Below are 22,500 nucleotides of genomic sequence, written 5' to 3'. Positions count from 1 at the left end.
TATGGCCGGACTCCGGTGGTTGAAGCTGCAAGATGAATCCATAGAAGAGATAGAAGACCATGGAGCAAACTGGGATTATTCCAGAGGGGCTGCCGGTGGCGGGCTACCGCTGTTCCTCTGTTCCTTGTACGGGAAGACCTCCTCAACATCTACTCTCACTCACGTCTTCAATTCCCAACTTCCCCAAAGTGTTAAAACCGCAGACCCAACACCCCGATCTCAACATCTCAATTGGACACCAAAGTGCAAAGTGCCTTGGCCTCCACGTCACAGCAGTGAGTCGTGCGACTCAGCCGAGCGAGGACCATGAGAGTCCCGTCCTTCCTGGAAAAGTCTCCTCTCATCCCTCCGCCAACCCGAAGGCTCCTCGGCGAAACCGGCTAATCCTCACTCGCTCGCTCACTGTGTCTGTCTGTCCTCTTAACTCAGACACCTAAGCTGTGCCATCGAGAAAGGGGCAAGTTCTGCTTTTTCTTTTGTTTTGTTTTTTCTCAAAAGCTTGAAACAGCGATTATGGTAAAATGTTGCAAAATACTGAGGTTTTTACACATATGGAGGGGACAGCAGCCCCCCCTGACGGAGGCCACGCTGCTACAAACCCCTATGAAGTGACACGCAGTGGAATTATTCAAGCTCAGAAAACCGCTTTATCTTCGTAGAACCGCCCGGGCCAGGGCCCGTCACCGAGCTGGGACAGGTGGCGCAGTGAATCGGCAACCTGTGCGAAAAAGGGAGCAGAGCCGAGCGGCGAGAACCCCGTTTCCGTTTAATAATGGAGGGAAAATTGAATTCCCTCAGCCTCTCGGCTCCCCCCCTTATAGGCTCGACACTCGGGACGGGCAGTGGACGCCAGAGCCGACAGAACACATATAAACAAACACACTGCAGTGGTGTAGGTCCACCCCCCACCATCCCCCACCCTTTACCTGTTCTCCTCAAAGCGGCTGATGAGGTTGGAGACTTTGGACGATTTGTCCCTGGTCCTCTCCCTGGGCAGGGCCCCGCTCCCGGCCCTGCCTCCCCCTCCACCGTCCTCCATGCTGGTTTTGAACGAGGGCCTGACGATGTTCCCCAGAGGAGAGGGGAGCTCCGTCACCGGGCTCTGGAGGTGCGGCGGCTTCGGAGGCACTGAAAGGGAACCACGGAGGGTTAAATGACAGATGTATGGACGGATGGATGGATGAATAGGTGGAGGTATAGATGGGAAATTTGAATGAAGTATTGCACTTAGTACTATACACTTGGTACAGAGATTTCAGTATGAGGTAGAGACGGGGGATGTTATGAACCAGATGCTTCTATGAAGTGTTATTATTCCTTTAGGTCAGAAAACAACGTTCCAGGAACTGGAATAAATATAACCAGTACCCCCGCCGCCCCCCTCCCCCACCATCAGCTGACTTTTAAGGCCTGATATGTGTAGAACTGAGTTTAAGACTTCCTCAGGGCCTGCAGACACCCTGCAATGAAAGTTCATTTAATACTCCAATAATTTGGATAATCTAGACATGGAAAAAAATGTATATACTGTACATTAACTTATATATATATTTTTTTGCACACGTGGAACCCAGAATATGTATTCAAATACTGCATTTACGGACAGCTTTGCGGCATTTGCATTAATATGACATTTTTGACTCCACTATGTTTGTATCTGTATCACATGCCGGGACGATTTACCTTTACGTAATGAATTCAATCACATTGAAAAAGGGTTCACTTTAAAGCTCAAGTCTGCTGAGAACGCTGACATTAAGCTTAGCCAGCAGAGATTAAGAATGGAATGTGTCTTCACACCAAACAGAAAAACAGTCTGTGATGCTGAAGGTGTCATACTGAGATAATTCAGTGCATTTAATATGAGGTGCTTGAATTCCAAATGGAAGTACCATTCCATAACGATTTCATTATTGTTTTTTACACTTTTCCGAAAGCATTTTCGGGATCCAAGTATTTTGTCCATCGCTGAGTATTTCTACCTCCACTTCCAACACAAGCACATGATTTTTGTACCAAAGTTGACCTGAGTCACAGTAATTCAATGTACTGATGAGTCTCACAGGGTCTCTTCGGGATGCCAGCAAACTGAGTATAAAGAGACTTTCACTGCCTTCCACTGCCATGCGGCTAATGAGGGGGCCCTCGATGGAATGTCACAGTTAGACCTCCAGGGGGCGGCACTGATATTGAATATTTAAACCGTGACCACAGACTAAGGACGTTGAGGTGAATTAATTCCCTGGATCTATTAAAGAAACAAAAACATTGAAGCACAGAATAGTTAATACACGGAATTTGACTTGATTTTTTTCTCAGATTTTAGGTATGCAACAACATTGTTATTTGTGTCTGAAATAGAATCAAAATCAGAATCAGTTTTTATTCCTGCAAGTACATCTATATTTACAAGGGATTTGTTCTGGTGAGGTTTGGTGTGTTTCACTACAGACCATTAGCATGAAAAAAAAAAAAGTTTAAAAATGTAATAAAAATAATAATTAAATAAAATAGAATAAAAAAAGGGAAAAAATAACAAGAATGACAATTAAAAAGGAATTGTCAAATATGTAAAAACCATATAAAGGACCCAATCATACACAAAAGGAAGTTATCATAGATTATTTGCATGATTGCATTTGAATGATTCACCGATGTCAACTCTGTGTCCTTTCACTTCCTCCCCCTGTGCCGGGCTGAGTGTGTGTTTAGTCATACATGTTCTGAGTCACAGTGCTCACTAAACAGCGTAAACATGCCTGGATTATTGAGTTGAATCCCGGTTTTAAATCAGGCATCAAGAACCTCCAAAATACAAAATGATGTATTTAAAATGATTAAATGAATCGGATGTCCTCCTGGTTATGGTTATAAGGGTTGCCAAGTTGTATGTTAGGTTGTTTCCCTTTTGCATTGGAGGTTCTCGACGAAAGTACAGTAATATAATAGTAATAAAGGATTCAGAATGTTTTAACAGTAATTTATTCACAATTTGAAATTGCATACACATTGTTTCCTTCAACTAATGAGAATGAACGTATCCCCCCGAACCCCAATGAACTGCAGTGGTTCCACACAACATTTGTGGTGTAGGTAATAAATATTTTGATCACATGATATTTTTTGACGCGTGTGTGTGTGTGTGCGTGTGTGTGTGTGCACGTGTCTGTGTGTGTGTGTGTGTCTGTGTGTGAGTGTGCGTGTGAGAGTGTGTGTACCTTGCGGTTTGGACTGCAGCGGCGGCCTGCTGCCAGAGCCTCTTCCATTGACTCCTCCCCTGCTCTTCCCGACCGCCCCGCCGCTCGCCCGGCTGAGACAGGCCCTCACGCTGGGTGGGCTACCGCTCTGGCACGACGGGCTGCTGCCGAGAGCTGCAGGAGAGAGGGGGAGAGGGAGAGAGGGAGAGAGAGAGAGAGAGAAAAGACAAAAGGAAGACATGTTTTGGTCATCGCGGTTGACAAGGGCAAAAAACAGATCAAGACTGCTGATGCCAAATCCAAAAGTTGCTTCTATATTCGGACTCACACACAGGTACGTTATGTCATTTGTCCAAGCACTACTCCAACCAAGCAGGCGCTTGATGAACAGCTTTTAATATCGTTAATATCCAAGCCTTTCAGTTGATTATCCTTCCAATGATGCCAATGAGGATCGGCACCGGCTACGCTTTAACCGGCCAGCTGGCCACAGATCGAGCGGCTTTGGTGGAACGGCCTGTGCAGACGCACCGAACGCGATGGCCAATTTAATAGACAGACGCCGGCGGGCTGGGAGAGCCACTCTGACGGACACATGTTTACAGTAGCATGGAAGACATCTTCTCCCCTGACCTCACGGTACACCTCACGGTACAGACACACACACACACACACACACACACACACACACACACACACACACACACACACACACACACACACACACATATAAAGACCCACAGACACACATCCTGTACATGAAGCTCAGCAGCCTTGTATGGACAGAGAAGCTGACCGGGCTATAATGTGAGAATGCGTAGGTTGCCCAAAGCTATTTTTACTCACACGATGCATAACATGGAGAAATCGGCAACAAATAACAAGCATCCACTCTCCGCTTTTGAGTGAAGTGCGTGGAGGAACCTAGACTCAAACTCTTGAAAGAAACATGGGCGTGCAGAGCACGGCCATTAGGTTTGGCTGTACCGCCTTATATGGATCTCGCCAGTGGTCTCATGGAACAACAAAAGTTTGTTTTTACCCAGTTACATTTTTTTCCTTCCTCCAACAGTGATTTATTTTATGCTTTGCAACGTGCCCTGGAACGCGTCAGCTGCAGGCGGGTGTAGCCTTTTGCTCTCCAAATAAAACCTTCCTGCGTTCTAGTTCGCCGAGCCGTAGACGGCAGTAGACTCTTGTGGTCGGCGGCGGCATCGGCTACGGCCGAAAAACTGTTGTTGAAGCGTGTCCCTGGGAGCCCTCCGTCTCAAAGAGCGCGCACCGGGTTGCTGATGGTGCGCTCCGACCCCTCCGTGATGGAACCGCGAAAGCTGAGATGAGATGTTCCGACCGAGCGGCATAAATCATTGAAAGGAAGGACCGGGATCCTGAGACACACTCGATTCCCGGCTCTCCTTCCAAAATAGTTCCAGTCTCAGTGCCCCTCCAGGGTACGTCTACCCTCTCCCTGGGCTCCCACAGACCACACGGATCAGGCTGAAATCCTCCAGAATCACAGCCCTCCCATGCAAAGGACAGCGTGCGAAATCAGAAGGACGTATGATCGATGTGCATCTTTATTTAGAAAAAAAAAACGTGTGCGTAAAAACAGACATTAGCAATTGTACCAAAATGGGCGTCGCGGGGAGTTGCTATAAAATCCGCCGGGGCCCCGCTCAGAACCCTTTATTTATTTCCCCCCTCCGCACCGATCTTTATCTCAGCCATCTCGAAAAACAGGAAAGGGAGCAAAACACCACAGAAAACATACGGTCACAGCTTCTATTTTCCTCCTCCGGCAGCCTTGACCGTAATTAGAGACAACAGCTTCAGCGAGCGACGGGTCCCACGCTCTGCTCGAGGGGTGGCCGGAGGCCGGCGTTCCCAAAACGAAACCCCGAAATTACAGATCGATTTGAACCTCTCCTTTTGATTACGCGCTTTTGGTCGCCCGGTCGTCACGGACGCGGTTCGGAGATTACCACGGAGACACATCTCGAAACGACCTCCACTTCCCCCGCCGTGCGTACCTGGCTTTAAAACGCAGGCCTCAACCTGGATGCATTGAACACGCATTGAAACACTGATGTTGGAAAGGATCTCTCTCTCTCTCTCTCTCTCTCTCTCTCTCTCGCTCTCTGATTAACATCCTGTCACAACTGCAAAAGCACCTCTCCAGGCTCCCGCGTGCAGCTCGCAGCATGAAAGGCTGAGGGTCTGGGCGGACAAGGTGGCAAGGTTTTTGCGAGGCAATGAGGAAATTGGCAGCTCTGCATCAATGTTTATCGGGCCAAATTCAACATTTCTGATCGGTGCGACTGGCAGGGTATGAGGCACCGGCACGCACGGAGCATGCACACACACACACACACACACACACACACACACACACACAAATGTTTTGATCTTTCACTTTATACTTGCCCAGCAAAAAAAACACACAAAACCCCTCCAACCCCCACCCACACCCCCGCCCATTAAAATTAGCAGCCACTTCCTTTCTAAACCAAAGGCATGTGGACATGATGTTGTTAGGTGGCACAAAGCAGCTCGTTCTGCCACACCTCAGAGGCACATTTGGAGCCTAACATCCTGGCGCTCCATCTGTGTGACATTGGAGGGTCCCCTTTTCCCCCCGTAGGCTGGGTGGGTGGAGGAAGGGAGCTGGGGCTGGCTTTATTTGGAGAAAACATTTGTGCATGTACTGAAGAGGGGCAGTGGCTGAGGAGGTAGAGTGGGTGGTCCAGTAATTGTAAGATTGCTGGTGCGATCCCTGGCTCCTCCTGGCAGCGTGCTAAAGTGTATTTCAGCAAGACCATTAACTCCTAACTGTCGGAGCCTTGCATGGCCGCCCCCATCAGCGTATGAATGAAATGTACACGTAAGTCGCTTTTTTACCTAAACAACTATTAAGCTTTAGCCGCGATGGCGGGGGGAAGTGAGGAGCTGACCAATTCAAACTGGACCCGTGGATCCGTCCTCGCAGTCAGATTTGCAAAAGCATGGCTGCCATGGCAACGGGACCCTAACCTTGTGAAAATAGAAAAGGCATCACGCTACAAAGTGGGCTGAGCTCGGAGGCGTTCTAGTTTCATTTTTGAGGCGTGAATCCAGACCGGTGAGAAATGACGAAATGCTTCAGTAAAAGGTCAGGCAGCTGCGGCGGCGGCAGTGGCTGCGATGCAATGTGCGTCGGCTCTTTTTTTTCACACTTTGTCACACTTTGTCCCTGTGTCAACAAACATATGAACAGTAAATCATCACAAACTGTTCGCACCCCTTGACTGAGTCCCTCTTTGTCTTGTCATTTATGTTAAAGAAAGGACAGGACAAGTGAATCATTTATTTTTCAAGAACACCTCCGGCCAATTTCACTTCCTGCTTTCCCCTGCAGAATGGGGATGGGGAGGGTTGGTTCATTTAGTTACATGTATTCCTAGCAGTGGTAAACAAAGCAGATTCTCATCTGTGCTGGTTGGCATCAGTATTAGAACCTGAAAGTGGAGGATTTTCACTGTCAAAAACCTTGGAAAGAGACAGAACATGTGCCTTGACGGGAGTTTGACATTTTTGAACTTTTGGGGCTAAAGTCGGTGACTTGTCAAAGCTGTATGGGGGTGACTGTGAAGTCAGTGTTTTGCAGCAAGTTACACCATAGAAAAACATTTAATAGCTCTAAAAGCGTAAAAACTGGAAATAGACTTTAAAGCTGATGACTCAGGTGGCGTCCTTTCAAAATCCGGCTCAGATAATATGACATTAACGATTTATTTTAGTTTCTTAAAGCAGTCTTAGCCTGACTTTACCATAGACTTTGTAGCCACCGCCAGCATTTCTCTATTTCTAAATATCGATATATCTATATCAATTTCAGAGAGAAAAACGCGACCTCACACCGCATGAGGAGGCATCGCCTCAAAATAGGCTCTCGCATTTCCTCCGGCAGAGGAGGCCAGGTACGTCTGGCTTAGCGCCGCTCAGCCAGACGCGATTAGCCCCGCGTCTGAGACAGGTGTCGTCGGGACTGTCCCGCCTCTTTCCAACCCCCCGATGTCACGGGATTAACCGACTGCGCACGACCACCCGCCCGACCTGTCTGACTACCGCTCTCTGACGCTCTAAAACCCCGGCGTCTTCCTCCTGTGAGGTCCTCTTGTAAGTCCAGACGCAGCGTGCGTCGCGGCGCTCCAGCCGGGGCTGGGGCTCCGGGTTTGAAACAACAGCACAACTCTACACTCAACCCAAGGGGATGAGGGCCAAGGAAAGTCCGTGTTCTTGCCCTTTTCCACTCTGGCATACTGGAATTCTGCATAAACGTCCAAAGAGAGGGTTTTGGATCCTCTGATTCAGCGGCTCTCGAGGTGGGCTTTGGGGACCTTCAAGGGGTCCTTTAAGAGGTTCCCAGCAAAACGATCAGCAGCCAAACTTCACCATTTGTTCCATTTTCAAGATGTCACAGCACCTTGGGAGAATGTCCAGCAATGTTTTTTTATGGTCACCTCGCTAACTATAATATAGACAGGGATGGAAATTTGGACTAAAGTTTGGTCAGTGGCCTAACGCATCTCAAACGGAAGGTCCTTGATGTGAAAAGCGCTGAGAATCACTGCTCTAACTCATTGGTATTTAGAGTATGAGGATACAGTGAGGGAAGGAGGAAAGAAGTAAGTCATGCAATCGCAGCCCGATCTATCGTAGAATATCAAATCGAATATTTTCAACTGTAGTCTTCACCTCGGTCATAAACGAGAGATGTTCCCACACATTTTCACGCCGTGAGAATGTTACACGGTGTGTCCAGCTGTAGCGGGTGTCTTGAGGCAACCTTTAAAGGTGTCTTCAGCGGCGACCGCCCCTCAGATCAACGGGCACCTGTCCACGTGGTAGCATGCCAGCCCTGGTGGTTCCTAAGAAGTCCTCGTTGTCTAAGAAGAGGAATCAAACCGTTGCTGGAGAACCCAAAGCACAGAGACAAGGAAGATGGAAAGAGAGGAGAGCCGGCGCTGATCCGTCCCAGTAAATGAACTTACCAAGTACGTGAGGCAGTGAGGGAGGAGGGTGGGGGATTAGTAGTAAAGCATATCCAGAGAGGACTCCCAGAGCAGACTCACCACCAGCTGGTGGAACTGGAAACGGCTGCTGGAGATGTTCCCACGAGCTGCACCCGCAGCAAAGTGACTCAGCTCGGCACGCTGGGATCCACACGCTGGCGGGAGGGCGCCTCCCTCACTCTCTCTCTCTCTCTCTCTCTCTCTCTCTCTCTCTCACTCACACCCAGATGGCTTTGGAAAAGCACATGGCTGCGTGGATGCACATAAACAGCGGTAATGTCCCACGCTAAGAGGGATCTAGACGGGGAGTGGGGTTAGGAGCGGTAGACGGCGATGAGGAGAATCTGCCCAAAGCCGCCTCCAAAATAGCACCAGTGAGAGTGTGAATGAAGTAAAAGCCGCATCGTGAAGGATCTACAACTGGGTAAGATAATGAGAGGGGAGCCCGAGTAAAAGTGATAGTAAAAAAACAAACCAGGCAGGGAAAGGAGGATATGTAGACTCCTATTACAGCCCGGTGCTGCAGATATGAATAAAAATACACTTCACACTAAAAACATCCTGGTAAGGGCGCCAGCAAAACCCATGAACCGATGCACAAGCGCACGCACCTTGTGCGTGCTCCATCACAGCTCCATCAAAACTGTGGACGCGGTTCCTTCAGATCGCTCCGAAGCGCTTTAATCGGCCCGTTCAGGACGATATACAGGAGTGGAGAGGTGAGGGAGACTCATCAGAATGAGAGTGCGACCACAGGGCGAGTCCAGCGGAGAGACAGAGCACAGGTTGTTCTGTCCCTGCAGGACTTTGTTGTTTCCCCCGTCCTGTTCAATCATCAACCATCGCAGGGACAAAAGTCCACTCTCCAAAACGACGAGGAACCGTCCGGGTTCGCATACTGAACGTACTGAACCCGGGGATCGTTCTTCAGCCGTTTTGCGGAGTTTGAGCCACTCGTCGTTGGGTCAACACACACACACACACACACACACACACACACACACACACACACACACACACACACACAGACACAGACACACACATACACACACACGCACACACAGTGTTTCCTCAGGCTCTTTCTTTTGGCAATCCTCCACGCTAGACAAACAACGAGACCAGTTGCGGGAGTGCCAGTGAGAATAACAATTCTAAAAGTCCATCGCTTTCAACGGAAGAATAGAACGACGGCATTCGGAAACGAAAGCTGCACTGAACACCCGAAAATTAACTCCAGTTGTGCATAAAATGATATATATATACCTTTTGCAGAAGTCTGCATGGGGAACTGTGGATTTAACTTCTTCATTATTTCCAGTCTGCTGTGCCGTGCAGCGAGGTCTCACAGTGACGAATGCATAAATGCACCTTCGTTTTTAAACGGCGGCAGAATGTAGAAATAACTCAGGAAACGTGACGTCTGTTGAAGAACACGGCAAGACCTTAGGCTCGTCCTACATACTGCATACATGCACATGTCCCCAAAGTCCCTTAAACACACAGACGCACGCACACAGGCAAGCACACACACACACACACACACACACACACACACACACACACACACACACACACACACACACACACACACACACACACACACACACACACACACACACACTTCCATGATTTAAATAAAGGCCTGTCATTTCTTCATCAGCAAACAGGTCAGACCAGGTGGGAGATTCCCTCTGCAGGTGGAGAACTGCACCGACGGGCGTGTTCTCTTTCTGTCGTGCGCAGAACGCAGTGTCGAAACCGGGGAGACGTATTTACCAATCTAGTGTCCCCCCCCTCAACCCCGTCCGAAAAAATAGATGGAGAAAAAAAAAGCCCACAACTCTGTATCACAGAGTTGTGGGCTGAGGCCCACGCTGGTGACATTTCGAAGGTGGGTCACGATTCTCATGATTAATGCATCGAATCATCAGAGAAACCGTCAGAGGAGTTTGACCTTTGAACTGACGGACAGAAAGGAAGCTAACGCAGCTCACGTGTTCCTCAAATGAGGCAGTACAACAGGAAAATGAAAGAAAAAATCCAAAGAACTTCTTGAATAATAATAATAATAATAATAATAATAATAATAATAATAATAATAGTAAATAACAATAATTATAATAATTGAAAAAAAATGAAAGAATATTTAATGTAGAAAAATTGATATTTTTCAGATTTTTCAAGACACGAAACCACATTTTTTAATGTTTATTTTTAGTAAAAGGTCATGGATATCTTTAGCACCATAACAATAAAAAGCTCTGCCTGGCAAGGATAGCACAAGCTATAAGATAACAAACATGAGCAAAATGGATTACAGGAGGTCATAATGCACGTACTTGCACGGGACACAGATGCACAGACACACGCACACACACGCACACACACGCACACACACGCACACACACATTTATTACCATTTTTGCTGGCCTACTTGTGGTCAATGTGATTTATATGTGCAGTGAGGGGCATATTTGACTTTATTGTGTATGTGTGTGTGTGCGTGTGTGTGTATGTCCACACGTCTAATGTAAACAAGTGTCGCAGAGACAGTACGGCAGCTAACCGTTAGGGTGCGGCACTGGGGGGGGATTAGCTGTCTCTGTTGAATCCCCGCCTCCCAGACTTCATTCAGATTAACCCTGCCTCATGCCCCTCTTAATCTAAGGGCCAACGGCAGATTATAACCCAGACGGAAGGAAGGAGGGCGAGAGGAGTGAAAATGCTCAACGGGGTGTCTTCATGAGATACAGTGCAGGTGGGGATGGGATCAGGCGGATGTTAAGGAATGAGGGATGAGTGGGAGGCGGGAGAAAAGGTAGAAGTAGAGAACGGTAAAATGACAGAGGCAGGGGTGGGGGGTGAAAGATTAGAAGAAACGCGAGCGGGAGGAAAGGAAGAGACCAGGAAGAGAGGGAGAGCACAGGTGCAGGTGTGGGGATGGACAGATGAAGCGGATGCCAATGGAGGGGTGGAGGGGTGGAGGGAGGGATTAAGAAGAGAGAGAGAGAGAATGAGGCATGATATCAAGGATGGAGGTGTAGGGGGATGTTGAAGGAGAGAAGGAGGGAAGAAAAGAGAAACTAAGGGAGAAGGGGGTGGGCCCATTCATCAGAGAAACTCAACACACACACACACACACACACACACACACACACACACACACACACACACACACACCCAAATACACACACAAACACACACACACACACACACACATACACACATGCACACACACACACACACACATGCACACACATCCACACACACACACACACACACACACACACACACACACACACATACACACGCACACACACACACCTACACACGCACACACATACACACACACATTCTTGTACTGCTATTATCAAAGTGTAGACCCATGTTCTTTTTAAGGTGCACTTTTAAACGAAAAAAATTGTAAATTCGGAGACTGGTCCTCACAAATATAACGAAACACACACACACACACACACACACACACACACACACACACACACACACACACACACACACACAGGTGTGTACAGTTTAAAAATAGAGCGGGGACCTTTCTTCACACCTCGACACAGCAATATATTTCCTGCCGGGTGGAGAGTTTAAATTGACCTTCAACGGCATCACCCTGCATCCATCACCCTCTCTCTCTCTCTCTGCCTCCAACCATCACACCTTCAGCCTGATTTACTGACGAGTGCTGTGTCCACCTCAACTCAACGCGGTTTGAGCTACGGATGCCATAACTCCCCTTTTTCGGCGACCAGACCGACAGCAAACAGAGCGGGGGAAAAAAGACACTACTGTAGATCAGGGCCGTAGAGAATCAGCAGCCTATCAGAACAACAGTTATTTTATGATTATAATTTCCATATTTCGGAGGAGTTCTTGCGCAGCCTGCATGATCAGTCCCATTTTATAAGTGTACAGGAAGTAGTAACATATACAAAGGTAAAATGGCAGGAATGTCTCCTCTCTAACCAGTCATCTCAGAAGTGGTGCAACAACAATACAAAACTAACAGACATATTGCATGACAGAATGTACACAGAGGATGTATAACTGTCACAACGTAATCCATTAGAAATAAATAACTCAATGACAGAGAACCGCGATGACACACTGCCAAAACAGAACTAAAAGTTTACCCCGGAAATCCCTGGGACGCGACAATACTAAACAGCACAATGAGCAATGTTTAAGTGTGAACTTTAACAAGTTTAACGGGTTAATGTTGAAGTTTTCTTCTGTGAAAACGTTGTGCTTTGTAAACAAAATAAAAGGTAAATATGTAGATTCAAAGTAGTTCTGCGCGCAAGTAGTTCTTCTCTGAGATGAACCTGGCAGCCTAGCCCTGGAAGAGTTTACAGCAGAAACCAATAAACTCAGCCCTGAAAAGAGGGGAGGATGGAGTGTGTGTGTGTGTGTGTGTGTGTGTGTGTGTGTGTGTGTGTGTGTGTGTGTGTGTGTGTGTGTGTGTGTGTGTGCCCTACCGCCGGAGTGTTCGAGTTTCACCACCACGCAGGTGTCCTCCTCCTCAGCGTTCTTGGACTGGAAGCAGTGGGGTTCGCCCTTCCTCTCTGCAACGACACCGTGCCAGACATAAGAGGTGTGAAAATGAAACATCACATAACACCGGGAGACCCTCGAAGACCCCTCGCCTCCTCCCCAACCAGTAAAAAAAAAAACACGACTAAAATACGGGGCAAGGTGTTCGAAGTGGTTCCACGGGAGCTCCACGGTTTACTTACTGGACGCATCGTCCACCCTTCCTTCCACCCGTGTGGAGGGCCAGACCATGACCAGCGAGATACTCAGTTTGAAATAAAGTTATGACCTAAAATGTCTCAGGTTGTGAGCTTTGGAAGTACATGAGGACTTGTATTTGATAACCCGGAACTTTTATCCGAACCCTCTGGGAATGGCGCTTGTTCGGAAAAACTATCCATCTGTCTATCCGTCCGTCCATCTATCTATCTGTCTGTCTGTCCATCCATCGGTCTGTCCGTCCGTCTGTCTGTCCATCTCTCCGTCCATCTGTCTGTCTGTCTGTCTATCTATCAATCTGTCTATCTATCTATCGACTATCTGTCTGCCTGCCGCCCTGCCTGTCTGTCTGTCTCTCCATCTATCGATGATAATATTTGACCCAACATTTCTCATGATATGAGGTTTGAAAGCAGTAGAGTTGTTTTATTTGGTAACCTAGAGATTTGGTTGAACGTCTTTTATCCAAAACATGGCTGAATACACATGAAAACTGCTCCGAGATCACTTCAGCTGGTAATTTTCTTTCGCGTGACAGGCACGTAGAGGGATCCGTAAAAGTTCGGACGAAAAATTCGGTAGCGAGTGGAAACGGGGGAGGAATCTGCTTGGGTTGGCTTGGTGAAGTTTGGACAAGCGAGGTTTTGACAAATGGGGCTGGTGGTGCACTTCACATGAGCGGATGCTGCAATGTGAGGGAGCGTCCCGAGTTGGACTTAAATCCATAAGCAGATGTGTCGTCCATAACACTCTGCACTAGATTTACTTGACCGGGCTTGTTGACTGGATTACTTTGGATATCCCCCACGACCCCCCTAAACCCCAGCTTCCTGGCCTGGGTATTAGTCAAGACCTCCGTCTGGACGCCCGTATAGAACTCCAGATATGAGAGATCCCGATAGGAAGAGAGAACTATGAGCTGATGCGCTGGTGGAAGAACTGTGGTGTTGATGGGATGGAGCAGCTGGTGTGTTTGTTTAGCAAGTAATAGATCAAATCTAAAATTCCAACTCCTTGGAGAGTCTCGGTCTAATTAGTCTGAGTGTGATATGTAGGCCATCCAGGGTCTGTGTGTGTGTGTGTGTGTCTGTGTGTCTGTGTGTCTGTGTGTGTGTGTGTCTGTCTGTGTGTCTGTGTGTGTGTGTGTGTGCTCAACATAGCATTTTAATATGCACATAAAAGATTAAAGGGAAAATAGCAATGGTAGTAAAAAAAACCAAATAATGGGCCCACACATGTATGTTACACCTCTCACCCCACCAAACACACACACACACACACACACACACACACACACACACATACACACACACATACACAAACACACACAAAGTCCAGAGGCAATTATAAAGAAATAGACACACATACGGTAAAAGATCAAACCGCCCCCACCACACACACAATCCATACATACACAATAGTCACATGTAGTTAAAGCTTCCAGAAGTGTGCGAGTGTGTGTGTGTGTGTGTTTGTGTGTGTGTGTGTGTGTGTGTGTATGTGTGTGTGTGTGTGTGTGATACACAACAGTGAGCCATTAGACATGTTTTAGGTCAGAAACTGCCACGCAGTGTGTGAATAATTGCGCTGAGGAAGAAAAGTGAACAAACTCAGCGTGAAGTCGTGCCACGCACATAAGTGAGGTGGGGGGGGGGGATTACTATGTGGCTTTGTGTGTGTGTGTGTGTGTGTAGGTGTGTGTGTGGTAGGAGGGTATAATATCCTGGCTTGGGGATTTAAGACAAGCTTTCTCCACCCACCATCTGGACACCTCATGACAGGCTCTCCCGCTGTTCACGCACACACACGCGCACACGCACGCACACACACGCACACACACACACACACACACACACACACACACACACACAGACCCCCAACCTGCTGCCCAAGTTTCCTATCCAGGGCATCAGGCATAGCATATAAGCAGCTTATCCAGAGTATTACACAGATATCAGACACTTCACCACAGCACACTACACACACACACGCACACACACACACACACACACACACACACACACACACACACACACACACACACACACACACACACACACACACACACACACACACACACACACACATAAAAAGCACATTACCTCAACTTTGACCCTGCCCCCTTGGCCCCGCCCCCCTCCAAGTCATGTGACACGTCGGCTCTCATCTATTGTTTCCTCAAATTGGGGGTATGTGTCATTACGGTTGACAGGAAAACGCAGACACACGGGCACACACACACACACACACACACACACACACACACACACACACACACACACACACACACACAATGGATAAAGAAGGTTTAGTGAACATTAACAGGACGTCTCTCTACCTGGTTTCATTTGTAAAGGATACTTCTGTGTGTGTGGGAGGGGGGGGGGGACTTCTTGTTCCTGTATGTCAACTTCCTGTTTTGACACTCGGAAAAACCTTTGGTCTTGATATGCTGGTATTGCAAGACGGTCATACAAACATGCACATGCACAAGTGGTGCCGTGCCTGCGTATATCAATACTCACACACGCAGGCACGCACGCACGCACACACACACACACACACACACACACACACACACACACACACATTTGTGATACAACCCAAAAGTTATGGTCACTCTGTGGGGGCACAGCATGTACCCTCAGTTTAGCGCAGCGTCAGAGGAGGGGGCCAACATGACAGCCTATTATGGAAGTTTTCATCATGCGTCAGGGTGGTTCAGTAATATCTGTGGAGTTTTTATTTTATTTTATTTTATTTTTTTTATGCTCGGCCCCAGGCTGGGGCAAATTTAGGGACACATGAAGACATCTAAGAAAAAGCTGTATAAGAAAAATGATCACTCCTTCACAGAATGAGTTTTTCATAAATCAAACCAGACCATATGACAAACCTCTGGCTCCACAGTCTGCTGCATACCATCATAAACAGTGTTGCACAAGGCCTATAACTGAGGTTCCCCAAAGGGCCCGATAAGAAGCGCTGTAGCTTTGGGCCCCGGATCCAGAGATGTGCGGCCCTTTGCGTGGCCCCGGCACAAAGGCACAGACTCACAGAGTGTGATAACAAGGTAATGATAGAGTCTCCTCCTTGGTTTCCACTCGCTGAGATAACTTAATGAGCCGTGGAGCCTATCACTACCCTGCGTGTGTCTGTTTCACTATCTCGCTGATTATCACACTCTTTTGGACTCCATATGTCTATATTATCTCTAAATGCGTCTCCCCGTGTTAAACTTACACAGGTCTTTATTACTATGAAGCGTAACAGAAACTCGGAGAGCTAGGAGAGCTGTCACAATCGTGAGGTGTCGGTTGATTAACAATTGAATTTAATTTCTGGGTTTATTTTAAGACATCATAGTAGTGTAATGATACATGCCTAGCCATTTCACAAAACCAGCTTCACACCGAATCCAACGGACGACAAGTGCATGCATTTCTATGGAGAGTTGGATCAAACGACTCGCTGTTCTACCGGGAAAAAACAGGCACTCCCATTTTCCCCTACATATTTAATGATGCGAAAGCCAGGCACAGCTCATCCGGCGACCACTAGGAGGAGGATCCAGCTTTACGGATTCGTTGAGAATGTAATTTAGCAGCCATTTATTGACACTGAAGATTGGGAACATAGAAATTCAGGTAGAAAGTTTATTCGCCGCATCCCAACTGATGGAATCGCACCCAGCTCACCCTGTATTTACAGCAGACATTTTCTAACATTGGTTTACAATTCGCCTTAAATAATGATAAAAAAAAAAAAAAAGACTGCTACCTGCTCAAATAATTGCGATCGGGCGATGATTTCATAATTGTGACGAGTCTTTGTGCTTTACAACATCTCTGCTATGTGTTCAGGACACCCAGAGGGCACTTTGAGACAGGAACCAGATGAAGAGGCTCGAAGGCAAACACGCAGACTACATAGTCATGACTACATATTATACATTCTATCTGTTCAGGCGACGACTTTACAGCGGTTGCTTTTGTCACGAAAAGAAATGCATCAAATTTTTTGCATATATACGTACTGTCAGTGACCTATCACAATACCACCATTTCACATAAACTAAAATGTACAATTTGCTTAGTATTAACCCTAACCCCAGCCCTGTGTACAATTCCACAGTGTGACTTATGCCACAGGTAGCATTCAGGCATGTGTAGAGAGTATGTTAGTTATGCTTGGTTCCTTAGTTACTGAATATGTTGTTCAAATTTACATTTCTGTGTGTGTAACTGATACAGAAAACCTACAACAACCCCTCAGTATATTTAGTTAGTATATTTCATATCTTATGTGTCTTGCGGTCTCCAGATTTTTTCTTTTAAATGGGCTGCATTTTCTACGGCGCTTTTCTAGCCACTCAGGCCGCTCAAAGCGCTTCCCATGTAATTACACAATGTGTCTCATATTCACACGCCACACAACCAGACATCCACCTCTTAGGGGGTCAGGTGCCTTGCTCAAGGACACTTCAGCAAATTAGCCAGGAGGTCGCCAGATGCCACTGCACCTCCAGAGCGACCGCCGCCCCTCAAGCTTTCGTGCTCTGACACACCGTCGACGGCACCCGCCGCCACAAACAAACAAAAGTTTCCGCTGACACCGGCTAAGAAAAGAGATAGAAAAGCCGCAGACATAACAGACGGAAAAAGAGAAACAAAAAGAAAAGACAACGCTACCTGAGTCAACGTTCCTCCAGGGGCGATGGGTTTTCCCCTTCTGAAAACTCAGCCAGTTTATATCCATCCCTACTCCTCCTGCTGGTCCCCCATCTGCAGCCGTGGCCCTCGTCCTCCCACTCTGACTCTTTCTCCTCTCAAAACTGCTGCCTCACTGCATTTCTCTGAGGGTGCGTTTGTGTGTGTGTGTGTATGTGTGTGTGTGTGTGTGTGTGTGTGTGTGTGTGTGTGTGTGTTTACACATCAACCCCCTCTGCCTCACCTTCCCCGCCCGTCACTGTACAAACCGGTTCACCGGAAACTAGAGGAATCCTCATAACAGAGAGAGAGAGAGAGAGAGAGAGAGAGAGAGAGAGAGGAGAGAATAATAGAGAAAGACGAATGGAATGACAGAGAGAAATACAACACATAATTTACTATGAACACATTACACATGCATGCACACACACGGCCACGTACACACGGCCACGTACACACAATCACACAGTCACATACACTCATCCACATACACACCCACACACACATTATATATATATTATATATAGGGCGGCATGGTGGTTAGTGGTTAGCTCTGTCACGGCAAGAAGGTTCCCGGTTCGAACCCGGGTTGGGGCCTTTCTGTGTGGAGTTTGCATGTTCTCCCTGTGCCTGCGCGGGTTTTCTCCGGTTCCCGCCCACATTCCAAACACATGCAGGTAAGGTTAATTGGTGAGGGAATGAATGAAGAAAGAATGAGGAGGTCGGAGACGGGAGGTCAGCTCGGCGTGTACTGATTTTCCGACACGTGTGTCACGACAGCATCAATGGCTGTCATGGCCTCATGTCAGCTTACCTCCCACCGGTCACACGGTCGTCTTTAGCCGGCTCACGTTCAATCAAAGCTAGCTTTGATCAGACAGGAATTCATCTTTTAAAAATAAATTAGAATGGTTGAAATCTTAAATGAGGCTTGCGTCATGACTTAATGATGAAGTACAAATGTGGAAGAACTCGTGAGCCTTGACCATCAGAGAGCCGCCGCAGTAAGATTACAGCTCCCGTTACATGGCAACATGTGTATTTTTCTATGGTAGAAGTGAGTGTCGCATGTTCTGAATAAAGATGGGAATCTTCACCGACCATGCCGGAAAGACGCGAAACAGAGAAACACACTCAAACTCCACTTCAAGCGAAACGCATCGCAGCAGGGGTCGCCGTCGCCACGAGGTCGCCATGAATGCGAAGAAGGAACCTTAGTCTCGTCTAGATTCATTTGCTTGACTGTCCTTGATAGTGAGGACTACCATGGAATAGAGGAACTCATAAATAATGGAATGGGGAGAACATGCTAATATGCCCAGTCACACCCCTTTCATCATACTGGGGCTCCATTTTGGTATCAGCGTGTGTGTGTGTGTGTGTGTGTGTGTGTGTGTGTGTGCCTGTGTGCCTGTGCATGTGCACGCCTGTCTGAGGTGTTCATCGTCCACACAGTACATGGCGGAGATTAGTCGGTGAAACGGACCAGATGAGGCTCCCTCCCTCCCACCCTGCCTTGTCCATCCTTAATGGACAATTACAAATGAGTTATGGTTTTCCGATGCAAAACATAATAGGGTAAAAATTAAACGGCCCCGGTGACGCCTTCGGACGTGACCGAAGCAGCCCAGATGAGACCCCCCCCCCGACCGCTGTCACGCAGCCTGTGTGTTTCACACCTGCTCTTCCTCCTCTTTATACATTTTAATTTAACTTGGGCTTGCCCCCCCCCCCCAGACATCATGTGCAGTCGTCGTCCAAAATCCTCGCCGGCGTAATCCTCGGAGGTTCCCGGCGGAGGCTGAATACATAGTCCCAGCATGGGAAGGTAACCTCTGGCTGTGATCCTCCCCGGCTCCTCTGGCCCGCATCTAATGAGGGCAGGGCAGCCGAGCAGACCTAAATACACCTCGACCCCCCCCCCCCCCCCGACTTCCCACCACTAAACACTTCCCGTACGTCAAGAGAGGGGGTGAGTTAAGTCGAGAGAAGAGCAAGAGGGGGAAAAGGGGGACATTTAGAGGGGGGGGGGAGGGATGGGACGGTGGAAGCCGTTGGGATGGGGGTTATTACATCTCCACGCTGACCTACGCAGGTGTGAGGTGTGTGTAGCATGTCAGAAGGTTTTGAGTCACTGCAGGAATGAGGGCGAGAATGGGAGGAGAGAGCGAGAGAGAGAGAGAGAGAGAGAGAGAGAGAGATGTAATTAAGATCCATGCAGGACTGTGCAGATAGTGTACTCTGTGAGCGCTGGACTACAGGGATCGATACATGGAATGACAGGGCGCGATAAGCATCGACAGGGCAACGCTCCGTTACCCCCTCCTCTTCTACTGTGCTTCCATTGCTTCCTTTTACCACCCGTTTACCTTCTCCTCGTTGACCTCTCCCCGCCCTTCCCCTGCGCTCAGACCAACAGTTATTTTATGATTATAATTTCCATATTTAGGAGGAGTTCTTGCGCAGCCTGCATGATCGGTCCCATTTTATAAGTGTACAGGAAGTAATAACATATACAAAGGTAAAATGGCAGGAATGTCTCCTCTCTAACCAGTCATCTCAGAAGTGGTGCAACAACAATACAAAACTAACAGACATAATGCATGACAGAATGTACACAAAGGATGTATAACTGTCACAACGTAATCCATTAGAAATGACAGAGAGGCCGCGATGACACACTGCCAAAACAGAACTAAAAGTTTACCCCGTTGCATGCTGGGAAATCCCCGGGACGCGACAATACTAAACAGCACGATGAGCAATGTTTATGTGTGAACTTTAACAAGTTTAACGGGTTAATGTTGAAGTTTTGTTCTGTGAAAACGTTGTGCTTTGTAAACAAAATAAAAGGTAAATATAAAGATTCAAAGGAGTTCTGCACACAAGTAGTTCTTCTCTGAGATGAACCTGGCAACCGAGCCCCCCTCCCTCCCGCCAGTGACCTGTCCACCTTGGCCAAACCAGGGCGGCAGCTGCTGGGCCAGGAGCTCCCAAGTGTGTCAATCGATAGCCTGTCTATCTGCCCAGTCACTGCGTCAGCCGGGTCCCTCAGCGCCGCCTCAGTGTGCACAATGTGCCCTCGCTCTGTCACGAGAAGATAGACTCAACAGAGATTTAAAATCCGGACCGCGTTGAAACGGGACGGTCTCCCCTGTAGCTAATTTAACACTGAGACACGGCACATGTAGGTTTTCTAGGCATTGGATCGACGACTGCATCCTCACATTTCGTTTGCTTCTGCTGGTGGAGGTGAACGGCAGGGTGAATGGCGTCGCAGGCCTCAAGGGTGTTTTCCACTGCAGCCTCAAGTTTGGCTTTATGTCGGCCGCCATCCTGCTGGGACGGAGTCAGAACTTTAATAGATTAGGGCTGCGAGGGCGGATGCTCGCTACGCTAGGGTCGGGGGCGAGTGAAACCACCAGACAGTCGCAGGAAGGGAGAGACGCGCCCGCCTCGCTCCAAAGCCAACGAGAGGCTTGTCAATCAAGGCAACGTTGCCCTCAAGTATACAGTATACAGTACATAGTATACAGCCTTAACCATTGGGACCCTAAACCCCAAAAATCCCAAAGGAGACTCCCCTAAAGTATCGCTAGTGAGAATCTTTTTTTCCATTGACTTCCACTCAGTCGTGCCGGTTACAGCACTTCCGCATTGGCTTCAACATTTGGACCTAATGGTTGTTGCTGGGTCCAAACTTTATCGTTCAATGCTGAGAACATGCGTGTGCGTGCTAACTTGTTCTTTGTTCTTGGTTCAACACAGTATGCCCCGCGCCCCCGATAAGAGATGTGCATATTTCTTTGTCTCTGCTGATGAAGCAACAGAGGTTCACAGATCTTTCTGCATGCATTATGGATGATCCGGCATGACTGCGGCATGTAACAGCAAATCAAACGGTGCAGCTGGAAAGTTTATTGCGGGTCAAAGGGAGTCATTGTGCTTCGGTGGGACCGAGGCTTTCTCACTTCTCAAGGCGCCGGGAGCCATTGGTCCCAGCGTTGGAGCTGGAATGCAGGTGGAACGCGCGTGCAGAAAGTTCCACAATTCAACCAAGAAGCCCGCTGGGTCTGGCCCGAAGCGGAGAGTTAATGAGAGCAAGAGTTAAAGATGACGCTTTGGCACATTCAATAAGAACACGTTCCTCTTCCAACCTGACTTACACCCATCCACATACACACCCACACACACAACCTACAACCTGTTTTTTTTGTCATTTCTTCCTCATTTCGTGCTCAGTGGCCAGGAAAGTACCGTAACACCAGTTCAGTGTGCACTGTCTATAAGGGAGAGGTTTGTTTTGTGGCCAAAGTAAAATCACATTTTCTCTTCTAATCTTAATATTTAAAGATTAGAGTGGACATATCTTTTAAGTCTAATGAGGCCTACTGAACACATCAAGCCAGTCGCCTGTCATTCTGTTCTTCCGCATTAGACGCTGACAACTTGATTTCATACTTCCTGGGCGAATAAGGTGTCAACCAGTATCAGATTCTACGCGTCACGCCACAAACTCATTCATAGGGAGGACGATGACTTGAAAACCCCTTTCCTGAAAAGGAAAGGACGGGAAAGACAAAAAGATGAACCAGCGAGGAACACCGAGAGTCGCTGTGTCTAGTGTAGACGCACTGACTGCGTTTGAGAAAGTGACACAGCGTCAGCCGGGCTTCTATATCCTGGACACACAAGTCACAAACCAATACACGCATATCGGCCTTAAGGAAACCCACACACAGACACACACACACACACACACACACACACACACAC

General features: G+C 47.8%; 1 protein-coding gene across 1 annotated transcript in view; it reads right to left on the bottom strand.

Annotated features, from left to right (window-relative positions):
* fgd4a (FYVE, RhoGEF and PH domain containing 4a) overlaps nt 1–22,500 on the bottom strand; it is a 52,229-nt gene that overhangs the window by 11,276 nt on the left and 18,453 nt on the right. Inside the window, exons 3-5 of the mRNA XM_080001920.1 lie at nt 12,742–12,828; nt 3,219–3,371; nt 927–1,128 (exon numbers count right to left, since the gene is read on the bottom strand). Coding sequence (XP_079858046.1) covers nt 927–1,128; nt 3,219–3,371; nt 12,742–12,828 — 442 coding nt within the window. The remainder of the gene's footprint in view (nt 1–926; nt 1,129–3,218; nt 3,372–12,741; nt 12,829–22,500) is intronic.

Source organism: Zeus faber (assembly GCF_960531495.2).
Source record: "Zeus faber genome assembly, chromosome: 6".
Classification (NCBI taxonomy): domain Eukaryota; kingdom Metazoa; phylum Chordata; class Actinopteri; order Zeiformes; family Zeidae; genus Zeus; species Zeus faber.
The sequence above is the reverse complement of the archived record's forward strand: the minus strand, read 5'-3'. Positions and strand labels throughout refer to the sequence as shown.